Below are 17,324 nucleotides of genomic sequence, written 5' to 3'. Positions count from 1 at the left end.
ATTTTAATTGTCCTTAACTGATATCGTTACAAACGATAAATTTGGTTTATTTCGAATCCACCCGATCGTCGCCGGAAGTTGGAACCGATTCGGTTTCTTACTGACCACATTGTCCTTACTGATTGAGATACTCCTAGATCCTAACCGGGCGCTGTCACGCGCCATCAGAATATCACAGAATAGTTATTTCTTTTATTTTACATCATATAAACAAAATATATAATTTTTAAACTCGAAAGGGTAAAACGCTACTGGCACATGTTATTCGATTTTGTTCGCAACTGGCCCTATTTCATCGATTGTCATGAGGCACTCTCTTCCTTTGTATTAACAACTATCTAACACTACAGCTATCCACTATTATGTACAACAGTTTAAAACACGTTCCATCTGGGAGGAGTCTGTACAGCGGTGAGCGTATCTCGGCTCACATGGTTTTGGTGGGCTTTGCAGGGAACATCAGGACCGCATGTTCAAACTTTTGTGGTCAGATCCAGCGGGGTGGTTCCTTGCAGTTTCATCCGTTTAACCTCCCGATCGTACTCGGTTTCTCGATCTTCCATGTCGGAATCGCTCGCGCTCCCATGGCCGACCGAGGAGGAACTTTGATGCCGCACCTGATGATGGTGATGATTGTGGATGTGGTGGTGACTGTTGTTGACGTGGTTATTGTGGTGGTTGTTCGGGAGGGAGTTGTTGTTCGTGTATTTGGCGAGCGGTGAGTTGCGATCGTTGGTGTCGACCACGAGCTGTTCGTCGTCGCTGTCGGCGCCGGAGACGGAAGTTCTGTGATCCTCCGAAGAACAACTGCTGCCGGTTTTCATGCTCAGATCGATGGGATTGTCTTGTTGGGAACTTGCGGGCACAGCGGCCGGTGATCGCGGAGGAGTCATAGTGGCTGGGACGACTTCTTCCGGTTCGGGTTCCTCTTTGGCGCTGCCAACGTTTCGTTGCTCGGACACCGCTGGGACTCCAATACGGCGTCCAGGTAGAAGCGCTTCGAGAAAGAGTCGGGCGATTTGGTTTCCACGGGTGTGGAGTTGGTGTTCACGCTGCTGGTGTTGTGATTTGGTGTGAAACGGCTGTTGTTGTTGGCAAGCGGTGAGCTGCTGAGAATCGGTGAGTCGGCTGGTTTAAGCAGACCTTGATGGTGGGGATATAAGGCTGGGTGGAAGCCAGGGAACATCAGATGCGATGGTGGTAGGAAGCCCGGTGGAGGCATCAGCGGAAGTCCTCCGAAAGGCAGCGGTAGGAAGAGCTCCTTGTTGATTGTGGGCGAATCGTGGAGTTTGCCTTGTCGGAGTAAAGCGTTCCGCCGATCGTTGATTTCGTTAGAGCTGTCGGAGTTGTGGCTGTCCGGGGAGCTGACCGATGGCGATGCCGACGGATGTTTGCTGTATTCTTCTAACCCGAGAAGCATTAATTCCTCCTTGGTGCAGGGCGGCCTCGAGTACATTCCATGGGGGTAGGCACCAGGTGGTCCAAACATCCCGTGAACTGGGGGAGCTCCGGCCTTATGATTAGCTGCCTGCTGTTGAGCGGCTTGCTGCTGCTCTTGCAACAGGCAGTGGATTTTGAACCAATTGGAGCGACGTCCGTACCGGGAGCCACTCTTTGACATCCCTACCATCAAGCACTTGCGTAACCGACAAGCCTTGCATGCCGTGCGGTTCTTCTTGTTGATGATGCATTCTCCGTTGTTCTTGCACTCGGATATCGATGAAAGATTATTGTACGATCGGCCGAAGAAGGACTGCAAAAAAAGAGAGAAAGAAAATGCAAAATTACTCTTCCGGATTAGCGAATGACGTTGAGCTGCAATAAAGAATAGTTCCGCACCCAACCCGATTAGCGCAATTGAATCATTTGTCAGACGCCCAAGCATCCCCAGCAGGGACTCCCTTGGGCTTGAACCATACCGTTCAAAGCACCATTTCCAATCAACCCACTTGAGCAGTGCACGCTATTAATTATCCGCACCAGAAGCCATCATTCGCTCAAACTCGGTCTGAAGAAGCGCACCATGCACTCCAGCATGCCCCATGAAGTGCCGATCAAACACGGCAAAAGGAGCGAAATCTTACAGTTTATAAAGTGTCTCTAATTTATCACCACTCGAGCTGCTGCGTTCCGCGCGTTCCTACCATTCGGAAGCCCCCGTCGGAAAAATACGAGCAGCGCAGCTTTCATAATTAATTGCCGATCATGGTGCTGCTCATTTGCACCCAACAACCGATCGACGGTTGATGAAGCCCTCTTTCCACTGGGCCCATACAAGTTCGATTTCGCTTTCATAGACATTCTGAAGAAATCCATCCCGAAGAGGGCCCCCAAGCCATCGAGCGGCACAAAAGACCCAGCTGCTGAATGGAGACGAACACAGCGCGCACTAAATACCGAATCAATCAATCACTCGAGCGTGGTCCAATAGTTCGGCGGTGCTCTTCTTTTTCTTCTCGATCGTACCCGCCCGCCGCGCCAGCCAGACAGAAGCTAAATTACACAAATCTGTAATTACGCAGACGACGGCGCAGAAGAGTTTCGGAAGATATCGAACGCGAAGAGCAGTGCCGCAAGTGCCAGTCGATCGCCCATTGTTGCACAAAAATGAGCATCCCCCCCCCCCCCCCTTTAGACCCCCAAGTCACCGTCGTCGTCCGGTCCATCGTGGATCTCTTTGCGAACAAAACGAGATCATTGGATTGGAAATACTCAATCCGATAGGTACCCTCTGTTATGGAATCAGTCATGGAATCAATGGTCGGATTAAATTATTCAAGACAAAATGTAATTCAACAAAAACGTTATGAAATTATTTCTCAATGTGAAATACTTTGGGTGAGTGTGATACATTTTATCAAGTTATATTTTTCAGACAATTGAAAGCAGCATCAGTTCAGTACAGTGGGGAAGTTCCGTTTGGTCGAACGTCATTCGGCCGAAAATAACTTGGCCAAATTTGGTAGAATAATCCATTAGGTCGAAAGTCATTTGTCTGGAAATGTATTTTGGCCATACGGTCGAAAATGTCGTTTGGAAAAACGAAAATTGGGAAATGAGAAGTGAGGAATAAGGAGTGGGAATTGAGATGTCTGATCTTTCATTCTTACTCCTTATTCCTCACATCTTACTGTAAAAAAGGGAAATGTGCGTAATGCGAAGTGAGAATATTTCTCACTAAAAATAATTGAGGAATGAGAAGGGAGAAGTGACAGATAAGATAGCATAATTCGCGCAAGCGGTAACAAATGAAAAGTGAGAAGCGGAATGCATCACTTCTTACTTCTCATATTCCATTCCTTAATGCTCATTCTCCCTTCTCATGGTGTCTCACGCAATGCCTCACATCTCACATCTTTCACATCTTTCCAATTCTCATTTCTCACTTGTTTCTTTTAGTTTCTCATTCCTCAATTGTGCAGAGGTCTCACATCTCATTGTATACTTCTCCTTTCTCATTTCTCACATTGAGAAGTGAGAATGAGAACTAAGAAGTAACAAGAAGAAGTGGGTAGTGAGACGTTTCACTTTTCACTTCTTCATTCTCACTTCTCATTTCTAACATCGCACTTCACTTTTCACGCGCTTCTCACTTTTTACAGAGAAAAGTGAGAAGTGAGAAGTCTTACTTCGCACATCCTATTCCTCATTTGTCATTTAACATTAATTACTTTAAACTTTTCACATTCACTAATGTTGACCTGTTGGGCCGTATCCGTTCAGCCAATTGACATTTTCGGCCAAACGACCATTTTGGCTAAACGGCATTGTCGGCCGAACGACTTTCCGGTCAAATGATCTGTTCAGCTAAACGACATTTTCAGCTAAGCGGCCTTTTCTGCCAAATGTACATTTCGGCCAAACGACTTTCCGGTCAAATTATCATTTCGGCCAAACAAAATTTACGACCGTATGTCCTTTTCGGCCGTATGTACCTTCCAGCTAAATGATAATTTCCACCAAATGGCTTTCAGCCGAGTGATCATATATCCAAACATATCTCTTCCCCAGTATAAGGCATTTTATGAGATTGATCAAAACAACTGTTTTTCTCGTGTTTATCTATACTTTGACAAATAGTGGGAGCCCACTACATCACCATCAAGCGGAATCCTTCACCTACCTATTGATGGTGTTGGTTTGCGTGGGAGTGCTATCAGATTCGTCAAATCGTCATTTGAATCTTTGTTTACAAAAGCAGATAAGTCGTTTTGAAAATTTTGTCTTGACTTTTGGTCACTAGGACTTTGGAGCAAAGTTTTTCTCACGATTTCCCATACGTGACGGTAGATTATTCATACTTGACTAGATTACTAGATTACTCATAATCGACTGAGATAATGAAACGAGACACAATTTTTGACGGGAAAGGTCAACTGTAAACAACAGATGGCGTTACTGATTTTGGTTTCCGCATTGAGTGCGATCAGGGGTGAAAACATTCGATTTTTTTTAACATTCAGTAGATTAAATTATAAATGAAGAACAAGATGAGGTACCTTCGGTTTGAAAATTTTGATAATAAAGAATTCAACAAAAAACGAAAAGATTTTAAATTATTCAGCGGGATAAACCAGCGAGATTGTTGAGAATAAAAAAGCCGAAATCAAAACATAAATGAGTCTAGCTGGAGGTATTGCATTATCAAAACTTTAATAATTCGTCCTCGAACCCGTGTTTTTTGACTACTCTAATTATTTATAAAATGTTGAAACAAAAGACCGAAAAAATGCTGGAATTCATTCTGGGCTAACATTCGCCTGATTTTGGACCAACATTAGGCCAGTTCACACTGCACCACCTTTTTAATTTTTTGTTTTCGATTTTCTAAAAAGACGCCAAAAAATATGAGTTCTCCAGAAAAGTTTACATGGAATAAGTCAAAGGATCTGCTGAGCCTCTAAAACGAGATGAGATTTTTTGTTGTGATAGGTCGATTGGCGTCTGGCAACGTATTCGGACAATTTTTTAAACGTTCTTCGGAAGTTTCGTTCTCAGGACAAGCAAAATACCGCTTTTTAATTTGCTTGATGATGCTCAAAAGTTTGCTTTTCTGATCTCGAACAATTTGCTTCAAGTTACGCAAACAAATTGGCGAAGCATTCTTCCACGGAACACGGATAAATTGCTTCAAAGAAATAAAACAAATTCTAGGAATTTGAATAATTTGCTTCTCGAAACCTAAGATCTCGAAACAGGAAGAACATCATCTAGGAAACTAAATTTTTTTCACGGGACGCGAAGACTTTCTTATTGAATCCAGGAGAAAGTCCTTCTCGGAACTTGAAAAATTTGCTTGTCAGAGAATTTCTTATCCGAGTGCGAAGAATAACTTATTGTAATGTGGACCAAATAGGGGAACGGTTTGCCACTTCATCTCATAGCTCCTATTTCAATCCCATCAAAAACAAAGCAATGGAAAGGAATTTGGTTTGTTTATCATTTTTGTGATTTTTTTCAGCAGTGAGCACGCATGTTGACAACAAGAAGCGACGAATTTGGTGCCGTATTTCTTTGTTTAGCGATGAGATGGATATATGTACAGTGAGATGGAGATCGGAACATTTCCCCTAATTCCGAAAAGGATAATTTGCTACTCAGAACTTATACAATTTGAGAACGCGGATTATTTTCTTCTCGGAACGCGAAGGGTTTCTTAGCGTAATGCGGAAAAAATACTTCTTGGAATCGGACAATTTGATTCCCGGAATTCGGTTCCTTACCGTAATGCGGAGAAAATATTTCAAAAAACTCGGAAGGTTTGCGTCTCAAAACTCAGACAATTTGCTTCTCGATTTGCAGTCAGTTTATTTTTCGGACCGCGAATATTTTGCTTCTCGAAACTCAGATAATTTGCTTTTCGGACCGCGGACAATTTTCGTCTCGCAACTCAGATAAATAGGATTCGGATAAATAGGAATCGGAAAAGGAATCCTATTAGGAATCGGAATAACAATCAGAATAAGAATCTAAATAGGAATCCGGATAGGAATCGAAGGAATTAAGAGAAGGAATCGTTAAAAGAGAATGGAAAAGAAATCGGAATATGAATTGAAATTGGAATCGGAATAAATTTAGGAAAAGGAATCGGAATTGTAATCAGAACAGAAATCGGAATGGGACTCGGATTTGGAATCGATAGGAATCGAAATAGGATATGGAATGAAGATCGGAATGAGAATCGAAATAGGAATCGAAAATGGAATCACAATTGGAATAGGAAACGGAATCGAAATAGGAAACGAAAAAATTGCAATAGAAATAGGATCGGAATCAAAAAAAAATCGGAAATAGGAATCAGAATTGGAATCGTAATAGAAATTGGATTGGGAAACGGATTGGAAATCGGAATTGGAATCCAATTAGGAATTGGAATAAGAATCGGAATAGGAATCGGCATCGGAGTAAGAATCGGCATAGGGATAGAAATAGGAAATGAAATAAAAATTGGAATATGAATAGTAATCAAATGTGAAATAGGAATCGGAACAGGAATCGGAATATGAATCAAAATTGGAATAGAATCGAAATAGGAATATGAATTGAAATAGAAATCGGAATAGGATTGGAAATTGGAATCGGATTAGGAATTGGATTAGGAGTAGGAATCAGAAAAGAAATCGGAATTGTAATAAAAACCGCAATAGGAATCGGTACTTTAGTCGAATTAGGAATCGAATTAAGAATCCGAAAAGGAATCGACACAGGAATAGGAATTGAGATATAAATAGGAATCAAAATTGGAATCAGAATATGAATCATAATAGGAATAGGAATCGGAATATTAATTGGAATAGGAATCGTAATAGGAATAAAAAAAATGGAAAAGAAATCGGAAAAAATTGATCAAAAAAGGAATCGGAATTGGAATCGAAATAGGAATTGGAATAGGAATCGGCATCAGAATAGGAATCGGAATCGAAATAAGAATTGTATTATGAACAGGAATAGGAATTAAAGTTTGAATAGAAAGTTTGAATAGAAATCGGAATAAGAATATTAATTGAAATAGAAATCGGAATAGGAACCGGAAAAGAAAGCGCTTTTCGAAACTCAGTCAGTTTGCTTTTCGGAAGGTGGATTATACGCGTCTCAAAACTCAGACAATTTGCTTCTCGAAACTCAGTTAGCTTGCTTTTCGGACCGTGGATAATTTCCGCCTCGAAACTGAGTTGGTTTGCTTTTCGGACCGCGGATAATTTTCGTCTCGCAACCCAGACAATTTGCTTTTCGGAACGCGGATAATTTGCTTCTTGAAACTCAGTCAGTCATTCGCGTCTCGAAACTCAGACAATTTGCTTCTCGAAACTCAGTCAGCTTGCTTTTCGGACCGCGGATAACTTGCTACTCGAAACTCAGACAATTTGCTTTTCGGAACGCGGATAATTTGCGACTCGAAACTCAGACAATTTGCTTTTCGGAACGCAGATAATTTGGTTCTCAAAATGAAGTCAGTTCGATTTCGGAACGTGGATAATTTGCGTCTTGAAGCTCAGACAATTTGCTTTTTGAACTCTGCCAGTTTACTTTTAGGAAGGTGAGTAATTTGTTTCGCGAACTCAGTCAGTTTTCTTTTCGGAAGGTCTTGAAACTCAAACAATTTGCTTGACGAAACTCAGTCAGTTTGATTTTTGAACCGCAAACAATTTACTTCTCGAAAAACAGTCAGTTTGCTTTTCGGAAGGTGGATAACTCGCGTCTAGAAACTCAGACAATTAGCTTCTCGAAACTCAGTCAGTTTACTTTGTCTCGAAACTCAGACAATTTGCTTCTCGAAACTTAGTTCGTTTGCTTTTCGAACCGCGGATAATTTGCGTCTCGAAGCTCAAACAATTTGCTTCTCGAAACTCAGTCAGTTTGCTTTTCAGACCTCGGATAATTTGCCTCTTGAAACTCAGTCAGTTTGCTTTTCGGAAGGTGGATAATTCGCGTCTCGAAACTCAGACAAATCGCTTCTCGAAACTTTGTTCGTTTGCTTTTCGGACCGCGGATAATCTGCTTCTTGAAACTCAGTCAGTTTACTTTTCGGAAGGTGGATAATTCGCGTCTCGAAACTCAGACAATTCGCTTCTCGAAACTTTGTTCGTTTGCTTTTCGGACCGCGGATAATTTGCGACTCGAAACTCAGACAATTTGCTTCTCGAAACTCAATCAGTTTGCTTTTCAGACCGCGTATAATTTTCGTCTCGCAACCCAAACAATTTGCTTTTCGGAACGCGGATGATTCGCTTCTTGATACTCAGTCAGTTTGCTTTTCGGAAGGTGGATAATTCGCGTCTCGAAACTCAGACAATTTGCTTCTCGAAACTCAGTCAGCTTGCTTCTCGGACCGCGGATAATGTCCGCCTCGAAACTCAGTCAGTTTGTTTTTCAGACCGCGGATAATTTCCGCCTCAAAACTTCTCGAAACTCAGTCTGTTTACTTTGTCTCGAAACTCAGACAATTTGCTTCTCGAAACTTAGTTCGTTTGCTTTTCGAAACTCAGACAATTAGCTTCTCGAAACTTAGTTCGTTTGCTTTTCGGACCGCGAATAATTTGCGACTCAAAACTCAGACAATTTGCTTTTCGGAACGCGGATAATTTGGTTCTCGAAATGCAATCAGTACGCTTTCGGAACGTGGATAATTTGCGTCTCGAAGCTCAGACAATTTGCTTTTTGAACTCTGCCAGTTTGCTTTTCGGAAAATAGAAGGTGGTCTTGAAACTCAAACAATTTGCTTGAACCGCGAACAATTTACTCTCGAAACTCAGTCAGTTTGCTTTTCGGAAGGTGAATAATTCGCGTCTAGAAACTCAGACGATTTGCTTCTCGAAACTCAGTCAGTTTGCTTTTCGGAAAGTCGACAATTTGTCAGCTTGTTTTTGGGACGTTTATAATTTGCGTTTCGAAACTAAGACAATTTGCTTTTCGGAACGTGAAAATTTGCTTCTCAAGACTCGGACAACTTGCTTCACGTATCTCAGTCCGTTTGCTTCACGGAACGTGGATAATTTGCTTCTCGAAACTCAGTCAGTTTGCTTCTCGGAAGGTGGATATTTCGCGTCTCCAGACTCAGTCAGTTTGCTTTTCAGAACGCGGATAATTTGCGTCTCAAAACTTTGTCAGATTGCTTTTTGGACCGCGGATAGTTTGCGTCTCGAAACTCAGACAATTTGCGTATCTAAACTAAGACAATTTGCTTCTCGAAACTCTGTCAAGTCAACTTGTTTCTCGGAGCGTGAAAATTTGCTTCTCAAGACTCGGACAACTTGCTTCTCGAAACTCAGTCAGTTTGTTTCTCAAATCTCGCATAATTTGCTTTCCGCAACTCAGACAATTTGCTCATCAAAATTCAGTTTGCGTCTCAATCTTATCAAAACTCAATTTGTGTCTAAAAACTCAGTCAGTTTGCATCTCGGAACGCGGAAAGTTTGCTTCTCGAATATCAGACAATTAGCTACTCGGAACTCAGACAATTTGTTTCTCGAAACTTAATCAATTTGCTTTTCGAAACTCAAACAATCAGCCACTCAAAATGCGTCAGTATGCTTCTCGAAACTCAGTAAGTTTGCTTTTCGAAACGCGGATAATTGGGATAATAAGCTAGTCAGGAATCGGACGATTTGCTACTCGGAGCTTGGACAATTTCACTTATTGTAAACGAAGGTATAAGTACAACAATTTTCCAAACATAAGGATTTCAAAATGACGTATTGCTCCCAGCGAATCCCAGACAGCAAAAAATGTTCCGACCATCGGCGGCAGTGACAATCTCCTTTTTTGTTAGCATGTAGCGTATTTTACAAGCACTTACCTAAATATAAATCAGAAGTGTTTGACAGCTGTAGCGCATATACACTGAAACAAAAACGTAGGCGGGATTCAACTGTGTTCAGGCAAGGCAACATTCAAAAAGTTTCAAAAAGAAAGTCAAGAAAATTTACAAAAAATCTAATACAAAAAAAATGTGCTAGAAAATCGTTTCGCTCCTTACGCACGTTCATCAGTGTTGGCCCCATTTAGAATATTTCACAATCGTCCTGTTCTGATCCCACCCACATCTGGAAGCACGCAGGCTGTTGAAAGTACCTGCGGCGGTAAGGTCTCGATCGTCACTCAAAAAGAACGTACCCGAACCACTTGGTGCATCGGTGTGGTCGTCGCAAGTCGTCAGTCGGAGGAAGTGTAACGAGTGCAAAAAAATTATAATAAATTACGATCCTTTACGATCACTCCCCAGCCGGCGATGGCGACGTGAGACGGACGCAACGCGCACACACACGCACAGGTCCCCTATTTCCGCGCTTTTCAACGAAATCAAAAAATATAACAACGAGAAATGGATGCAGTTTGCTGAATGTATAAATCATTCTGACAAATTTGTAATTGCACTCTGGATGGCATGCCGCGTGGGACGATGCGGAGCAATATTCCAGTTGGATTGCTTCATTGAATAGAATGTCGAATAGACGAAATGCAAAACGAAACGAAGTATTGGGACTCAATTTGAGGGAATTGCTTTGAGCAATTAGAATGAATTGGGAAATTTTTTAGTTTCAATGTTTGGTAATTAAGCTTTTTTAAGGATTGTGGAAGGCAGAAGTTATCAAAATCTTAAACGTTGCCGGCCATGTCCTTACAGCTAGATAGGATAAGGTTTTTCTTGCCGTTTGTGAACCCTTTTAACCTCTACGTGTCCACAAAAGTCACAGGAAAGCAATAACAGCTAGTTAATTGCTGCTGTTATTTAGTTAACATTGGATAGTGATGCCACCGTATAGTAATTTTCAAACGCATCGAATCCTAAAATCTACTTAGAATCTCAATGTAAGAATCATTTTCTCGAATGCGGGCTACATTTCAAGATTGTATTCTTGATCTCGAATAAACGTAAATTGCATTCCACCAATCAACCCTGATCATCAATTCTGAGACTAATGCTCAAGCAACTAAGTTCAATTTCGAAAGTTCCAGAACACTGGTAAACAGCGGTCATTTAATCGCAACCCTAACTACCCATCGTAGCTCCGATATTTCATCATTACCATCCGCTTCCCGTGCTAACACGCCCTCTCCATCCGCCCTCGGAAGGGGTTGGGGTGGACCTTGATTCTCCAAATTGCCGCCCTGTGCGTCGTCACCGCGCGCGATAAACGTGCACGCGCATCTTCACCCCATTGCGATCCACCGGGCGCTGCAACAATTGAGCAATCTAAGGCGAACAATGAAACTGCACAAAAACATGGACACAGTTTGGCGCAATGTCACTTAGGAAACTCGAGCTCCCCGGCTCTTAGATTCTGATCGTTTCCCAAGCGAGCCTAGCGGAAAATAAGCAGTTTAGTGACAAACACACGCGCGCGCGCGGTTGCTATCAGGTCGTCGCATGCCGTGATATGGTCGCATTAATTTCACCGATTTTCCCTCCCATCTAGAACCGAATCGGATCTGCCCGCAACAAACAGTGGCAATATGGGTACTTTGGTGCAATTACGGTGCTTGCATTGCCGGCGACAACTATCAGGTCTCGACTAAGGGACTGCGATGTCAACTGCATTGTTGGAGCCCACCAGCAGCAGCGGCGGCGGCGGCGGTGACAAAACCGCACAACTTCTAATAAGTATAATGGTAATAAGGTTGTCATTTTTCTTTTTCGTCATATGTGTGGTGGCAGTTGAGCGGGCACGCCACGGCAGTCAGCGGCATTTTCCGTCGTCTTCGTTTATGATACGCTGACAACTGACAGAGCTCGTGGACAAAACAGTGGCGAGCGGCGCAGTCGGTAGTTCTTATGCAACGTCGTCGTCGCTCCGCATTGTGTGTGGCATGAACTTCAGTAGGGCAAGCAGCACAAGCCAACCACGTCTCGTATGAGTACAGTGCTCTCCCGTTTTTATACGGAACACACGGAACAGAACTAAAAATTCTGATTATTTCATACGTTAATCTGTTTGCTAAAATCTCAAACACAACTGAAAAAATCAGCAAAACTATTGTACTCGCACAAAGTTGTCAAAAACAGCCCGACACTGTACATAAATTCCGCGACCTCCAGCGGCTCCCTGTCGAGCACATGGTCCACCGTGTCGTGTGTCTAATGCTTCTCCTGTCGCGTAGTAAATTATATTGTTTGGAAGGGGGCAGCAAACACAGCTTCCTTTGGAAACGAGAGACGACGATGACAGACGGATTGGTGCAACACAGCCAAGGACCTGGCTGATGCTACCGCAGCAGCCGAGCATGACCAATCTGTCACATGTACCAACCAAGCAACCAACCCACCCCTCAGACCGACAGCTGATCGAGGAAGAGGGCGGATCGTGCATCTTCCTTTTTGCATTATTCAATTTGGATTGTCATTTTAATTTAATTATGAAAAGTGACACGCGATCCCTCGCAGCTGTGTCCCGTTGCAACGCTCCGGCGAGTGGAGCCTTTCAATTTTTAAGGTGCCGTTTATTGTTTTGCACCATCCGATCAAATCCGGGTCGCGCCGAAGGCTATGGGAAATGTTACCGGAGCGCAAATTTTATTCTATCCGGTGCGAGCACGGCGAGCTGAACGGAAGATTCTTTAGAAAAAAAAACATCACATCGAGATCAACTCGATACCGAATCTCCGGAACAATTCAATCGAAGAATCGAGATCACCTTTTAAGTTCCTTGCCAGTGATCGTGTCTAGGCCACCACTACGGAACAGAACGACCTTCAGCTTGGCATTCTTCGCGGTACGCTCTCTTCCCGGCTCATCCGGGTCGAACTTGATATTTTGTGCAAATCCGCCGGCGCAATTGTTCTCGGCCGACCGAGACCCCCAAAGCGCCACCACTTTGCTGTGCGTTCTCTTGCGCCTGAACCAGATTCAATCGAATTAAAAAAGGTCGACGCGTCGACGGTTTGTCTGCACTTTCAAGCCCATCGAGTCTCCCCATGAACGTCGGTCGTGATCTCCTTTTGTGATTTGTTATGAGTTATGGAAACAGTGTCCGTCGACGCGATGCACTGCGGTGTGGTGGTGGGCCTGTCCTGCCAGGCTGTCGTCTAGCATTTTCAGCAGGGCAGCCCGCACCAATTCGAGCTCCTCTATGAATTTGATCTTTAATTCGTCGTCATCGTTGGAGATTGTTCGACTTGTTTCAGGATGTCACTCCGTCCGTGCCCCACGGAACAAGACAAATGTTAATTAGAACTTTGATTTATGGGAACTCGTCGTCGCGGTCTCGGTGTCTGGGTTTGTTTGGGCGCTGCTGCTGCTGCCAGCGCCGGTCGATCGATCTTGGGCCGAGCTGGCGATGGTGACAAAAAAAAACCAAAGTGCAACAGCAGCACTGCACCAAAAGTGCAGTACAGCGCGCGATTTATATGTTAATTAGCGATTTAAATGAACTCATCATTTCGATTGTGTGATCGTGTTCGTTGTCGAAGGGGGGGTTTGCGCAATCTGGGGCTCGTTTGTAGGTCTCACTCACGTGTGTGGGACGCTTCGCGCGACAGAATACCGGCGGCGGCGGCAGCAAGAACGACATATGTGATGACGATGATTCATTCCGGCGAGGATCGAGAGAAGGCCCTTCAATGAATTGGCGGCGGGCGCTCCCTGTGACGATGTTTTGCCACAAATGGAGCAAAGGTGTTGCCGTCAGCCGGTTCCCATCATTATAATAAATAATGAGATGGAAAGTGTTGTGTGCGCTTGTTGTCTGGATCAGGATCTGCTCTGTGAGGGTCGCAATTCGTCGTGGGTTGGGTAATGAGTTTAGTTTTCGGATTTGTAAAGGGAGTCAACGAGTGCTGAACGAAATTGATGATCGTTCGTGACTCACCGAAGAACATCCTTACAGTTGAAGAATGGAGCTCCATAATATTTATTCAAAAGCATCCACTTTTGAAATATTAATCGAATTTCAATTGCCGATTTTCCAAACAAGAAGAAACTTATAAAAAATCCCATCCATATATAGGGAGAATTCAAAAGCGCTGGTGATGTGAAGAATTGGATTTTACATAAATGCAGATTGGATTGAATTTGGAGTGGAGTGGATTTAAAACTGTATTTGGATTCGGATTGGATTTGGCTTGTGTTTGAATTGGATTTGAATTGGATTTGAATTGATTTTGAATCTGAATTGGATTTGGAACTGGACTGGATTTGTTTTTGGATTGGATTTGGATTGGGTTTGGATAAGATTTGCATTGGATTTGAACTTTTGGTTTGGATTCGAATTGGTTTGGATTGGTTTGGATTGAATTTGGATTGGTTGGATTGGATTGGTTTGGTTGCATTTGAACTTGGATGGATTTGAATTGGATTGGTTGGGTTGGATTTGGATGGGCTTTGGATTGGTTTGGTTTGGATTGGATGGGTTGGTTGGATTGGATTTGGATTGGTTGGAATTTGGATTGGTTGGATTGGTTTGGATTGGTTTGAATTGGTTTGGTTGGTTTGGATTCGATTTGGTTGGATTGGGATTGGTTTGGTTTGGATTGGTTTGAACTTTGATAGGTTGAATTGGTTTGGATTGGTTGGATTGGTTTGTGTTGGTTTGGTTGGTTTGGATTGGATTTGGATTGGTTTGGATTGGTTGGTTGGTTGGATTGGTTTGGATTGGTTTGGATTGGTTGGATTGGAATGGTTGGGTTGGATTGGAATGGACTGGGTTGGTTGGATGGGTTGGATTGGTTGGATTGAATTTGGATTGGTTTTGGATTGGTTTGGTTGGTTTGAACTGATTGGTTGGTTGGTTGGATTGGTTTGGATTGGTTTGGTTGGTTGGATTGGTTTGGATTGGTTGGTTGGTTGGTTGGTTTGGTTGGTTTGGATTGGTTTGGATTGGTTTGGATTGGTTTGGATTGGTTTGGTTGGATTCAGATTGGTTTGGATTGGTTTGGATTGGTTTGGATTGGTTTGGATTGGTTTGGATTGGTTTGGATTGGTTTGGATTGGTTTGGATTGGTTGGATTGGTTTGGATTGGTTTGGATTGGTTTGGTTGGTTTGGATTGGTTTGGATTGGTTTGGAGTTGGTTTGGATTGGTTTGGTTGGTTTGGATTGGTTTGGTTGGTTTGGATTGGTTTGGTTGGTTTGGTTGGTTTGGATTGGTTTGGTTGGTTTGGTTGGTTTGGATTGGTTTGGATTGGTTTGGATTGGTTTGGATTGGTTTGGATTGGTTTGGATTGGTTTGGTTGGATTTGGATTGGTTTGGATTGGTTTGGTTGGTTTGGATTGGTTTGGTTGGTTTGGATTGGTTTGGTTGGTTTGGGATTGGTTTGGTTGGTTGGATTGGATTGGATTGGTTTGGATTGGTTTGGTTGGTTTGGATTGGTTTGGTTGGTTTGGTTTGGTTGGATTTGGACTTGGTTGGTTGGATTGGTTTGGTTGGTTGGATTGGTTTGGATTGGTTTGGTTGGTTTGGATTGGTTTGGATTGGTTTGGTTGGTTTGGATTGGTTTGGTTGGTTTGGATTGGTTTGGTTGGTTTGGATTGGTTGGTTGGTTGGACGGTTTGGTTGGTTTGGTTGGTTTGGATTGGTTTGGATTGGTTTGGATGGTTTGGATTGGTTTGGATTGGTTTGGATTGGTTGGATTGGTTTGGTTGGTTTGGATTGGTTGGTTGGTTTGGATTGGTTTGGATTGGTTTGGATTGGTTTGGATTGGTTTGGATTGGTTTGGTTGGATTGGACTGGGTTGGTTTGGATTGGTTTGGATTGGTTTGGTTGGTTTGGATTGGTTTGGTTGGTTTGGATTGGTTTGGTTGGTTTGGATTGGTTTGGATTGGTTGGTTTGGATTGGTTTGGTTGGTTTGGATTGGTTTGGATTGGATTTGGTTGGTTTGGATTTTTGGATTGGTTTGGATTGGTTTGGATTGGATTTGGATTGGTTTGGTTGGTTCGGTTGGTTTGGTTGGTTGGATTGGTTTGGTTGGTTTGGATTGGTTTGGATTGGTTTGGATTGGTTTGGATTGGATTTGGATTGGTTGGATTGGATTGGTTTGGTTGGTTTGGATTGGTTTGGATTGGTTGGTTGGTTTGGTTGGTTTGGATTGGATTTGGATTGGTTGGTTGGATTGGTTGGACGGATTGGTTGGATTGGTTGGATTGGTTGGACTGGTTTGGTTGGTTGGTTGGTTTGGATTGGGTTGGGTTTGGATTGGTTTGGATTGGTTTGGTTGGTTTGGTTGGTTTGGTTGGTTTGGATTGGTTTGGATTGGTTTGGATTGGTTTGGATTGGTTTGGATTGGTTTGGATTGGTTTGGTTGGTTTGGATTGGTTTGGTTGGTTTGGGTTGGTTGGACTTGGGATTGGTTTGGATTGGATTGGTTTGGATTGGTTTGGATTGGATTTGGATTGGTTTGGATTGGTTTGGTTGGTTTGGTTGGATTGGTTGGATTGGTTTGGATTGGTTTGGATTGGTTTGGTTGGTTTGGTTGGTTGGATTGGTTTGGTTTGGTTTGGATTGGTTTGGTTGGTTTGGATTGGTTTGGATTGGTTTGGTTGGTTGGATTGGTTGGATTGGTTTGGATTGGTTTGGATTGGTTTGGATTGGTTTGGATTGGTTTGGTTGGTTTGGATTGGTTTGGATTTGGTTTGGATTGGTTTGGATTGGTTGGTTGGTTTGGATTGGTTTGGTTGGTTTGGTTGGTTTGGATTGGTTTGGATTGGTTTGGATTGGTTTGGATTGGTTTGGATTGGTTTGGGATTGGTTTGGATTGGTTTGGTTTGGATTTGGTTTGGATTAGTTTGGTTTGGTTGGTTTGGTTGGTTTGGTTTGGATTTGGTTGGATTTGGATTGGTTGGATTGGTTTGGATTGGTTTGGTTGGTTTGGATTGGTTTGGATTGGTTTGGATTGGTTGGATTGGTTTGGTTGGTTTGGTTGGTTTGGATTGGTTTGGATTGGTTGGATTGGTTTGGATTGGTTTGGATTGGTTTGGATTGGTTTGGTTGGTTTGGTTGGTTTGGATTGGTTTGGATTGGATTTGGATTGGTTGGATTGGTTTGGATGGATTGGTTGATTGGTTTGGATTGGTTTGGATTGGTTTGGATTGGTTTGGATTGGTTGGTTGGATTGGATTGGTTGGATTGGTTTGGATTGGTTTGGATTGGTTTGGATTGGTTTGGATTGGTTTGGATTGGTTTGGATTGGTTTGGATTGGTTTGGATTGGTTTGGATTTTGGATTGGTTTGGTTGGTTTGGATTGGTTTGGTTGGTTTGGTTGGTTTGGGTTGGTTTGGATTGGTTTGGTTGGTTTGGTTGGTTTGGATTGGTTTGGATTGGTTTGGATTGGTTTGGATTGGTTTGGATTGGTTTGGATTGGTTTGGATTGGTTTGGTTGGTTTGGATTGGTT

General features: G+C 42.9%; 1 protein-coding gene across 1 annotated transcript in view; it reads right to left on the bottom strand.

The window, feature by feature from the left end:
• Nucleotides 1–472: 472 nt before the first annotated feature.
• LOC134203961 (knirps-related protein-like) overlaps nucleotides 473–17,324 on the bottom strand; it is an 85,502-nt gene continuing 68,650 nt past the window's right edge. Inside the window, 2 exon segments of the mRNA XM_062678799.1 lie at nucleotides 473–943; nucleotides 946–1,753. Of these exon segments, the coding sequence (XP_062534783.1) occupies nucleotides 474–943; nucleotides 946–1,753 (1,278 nt within the window). The 3' untranslated portion in view covers nucleotide 473.

Source organism: Armigeres subalbatus, unplaced genomic scaffold (genome assembly GCF_024139115.2).
Source record: "Armigeres subalbatus isolate Guangzhou_Male unplaced genomic scaffold, GZ_Asu_2 Contig30, whole genome shotgun sequence".
Classification (NCBI taxonomy): domain Eukaryota; kingdom Metazoa; phylum Arthropoda; class Insecta; order Diptera; family Culicidae; genus Armigeres; species Armigeres subalbatus.
The sequence above is the reverse complement of the archived record's forward strand: the minus strand, read 5'-3'. Positions and strand labels throughout refer to the sequence as shown.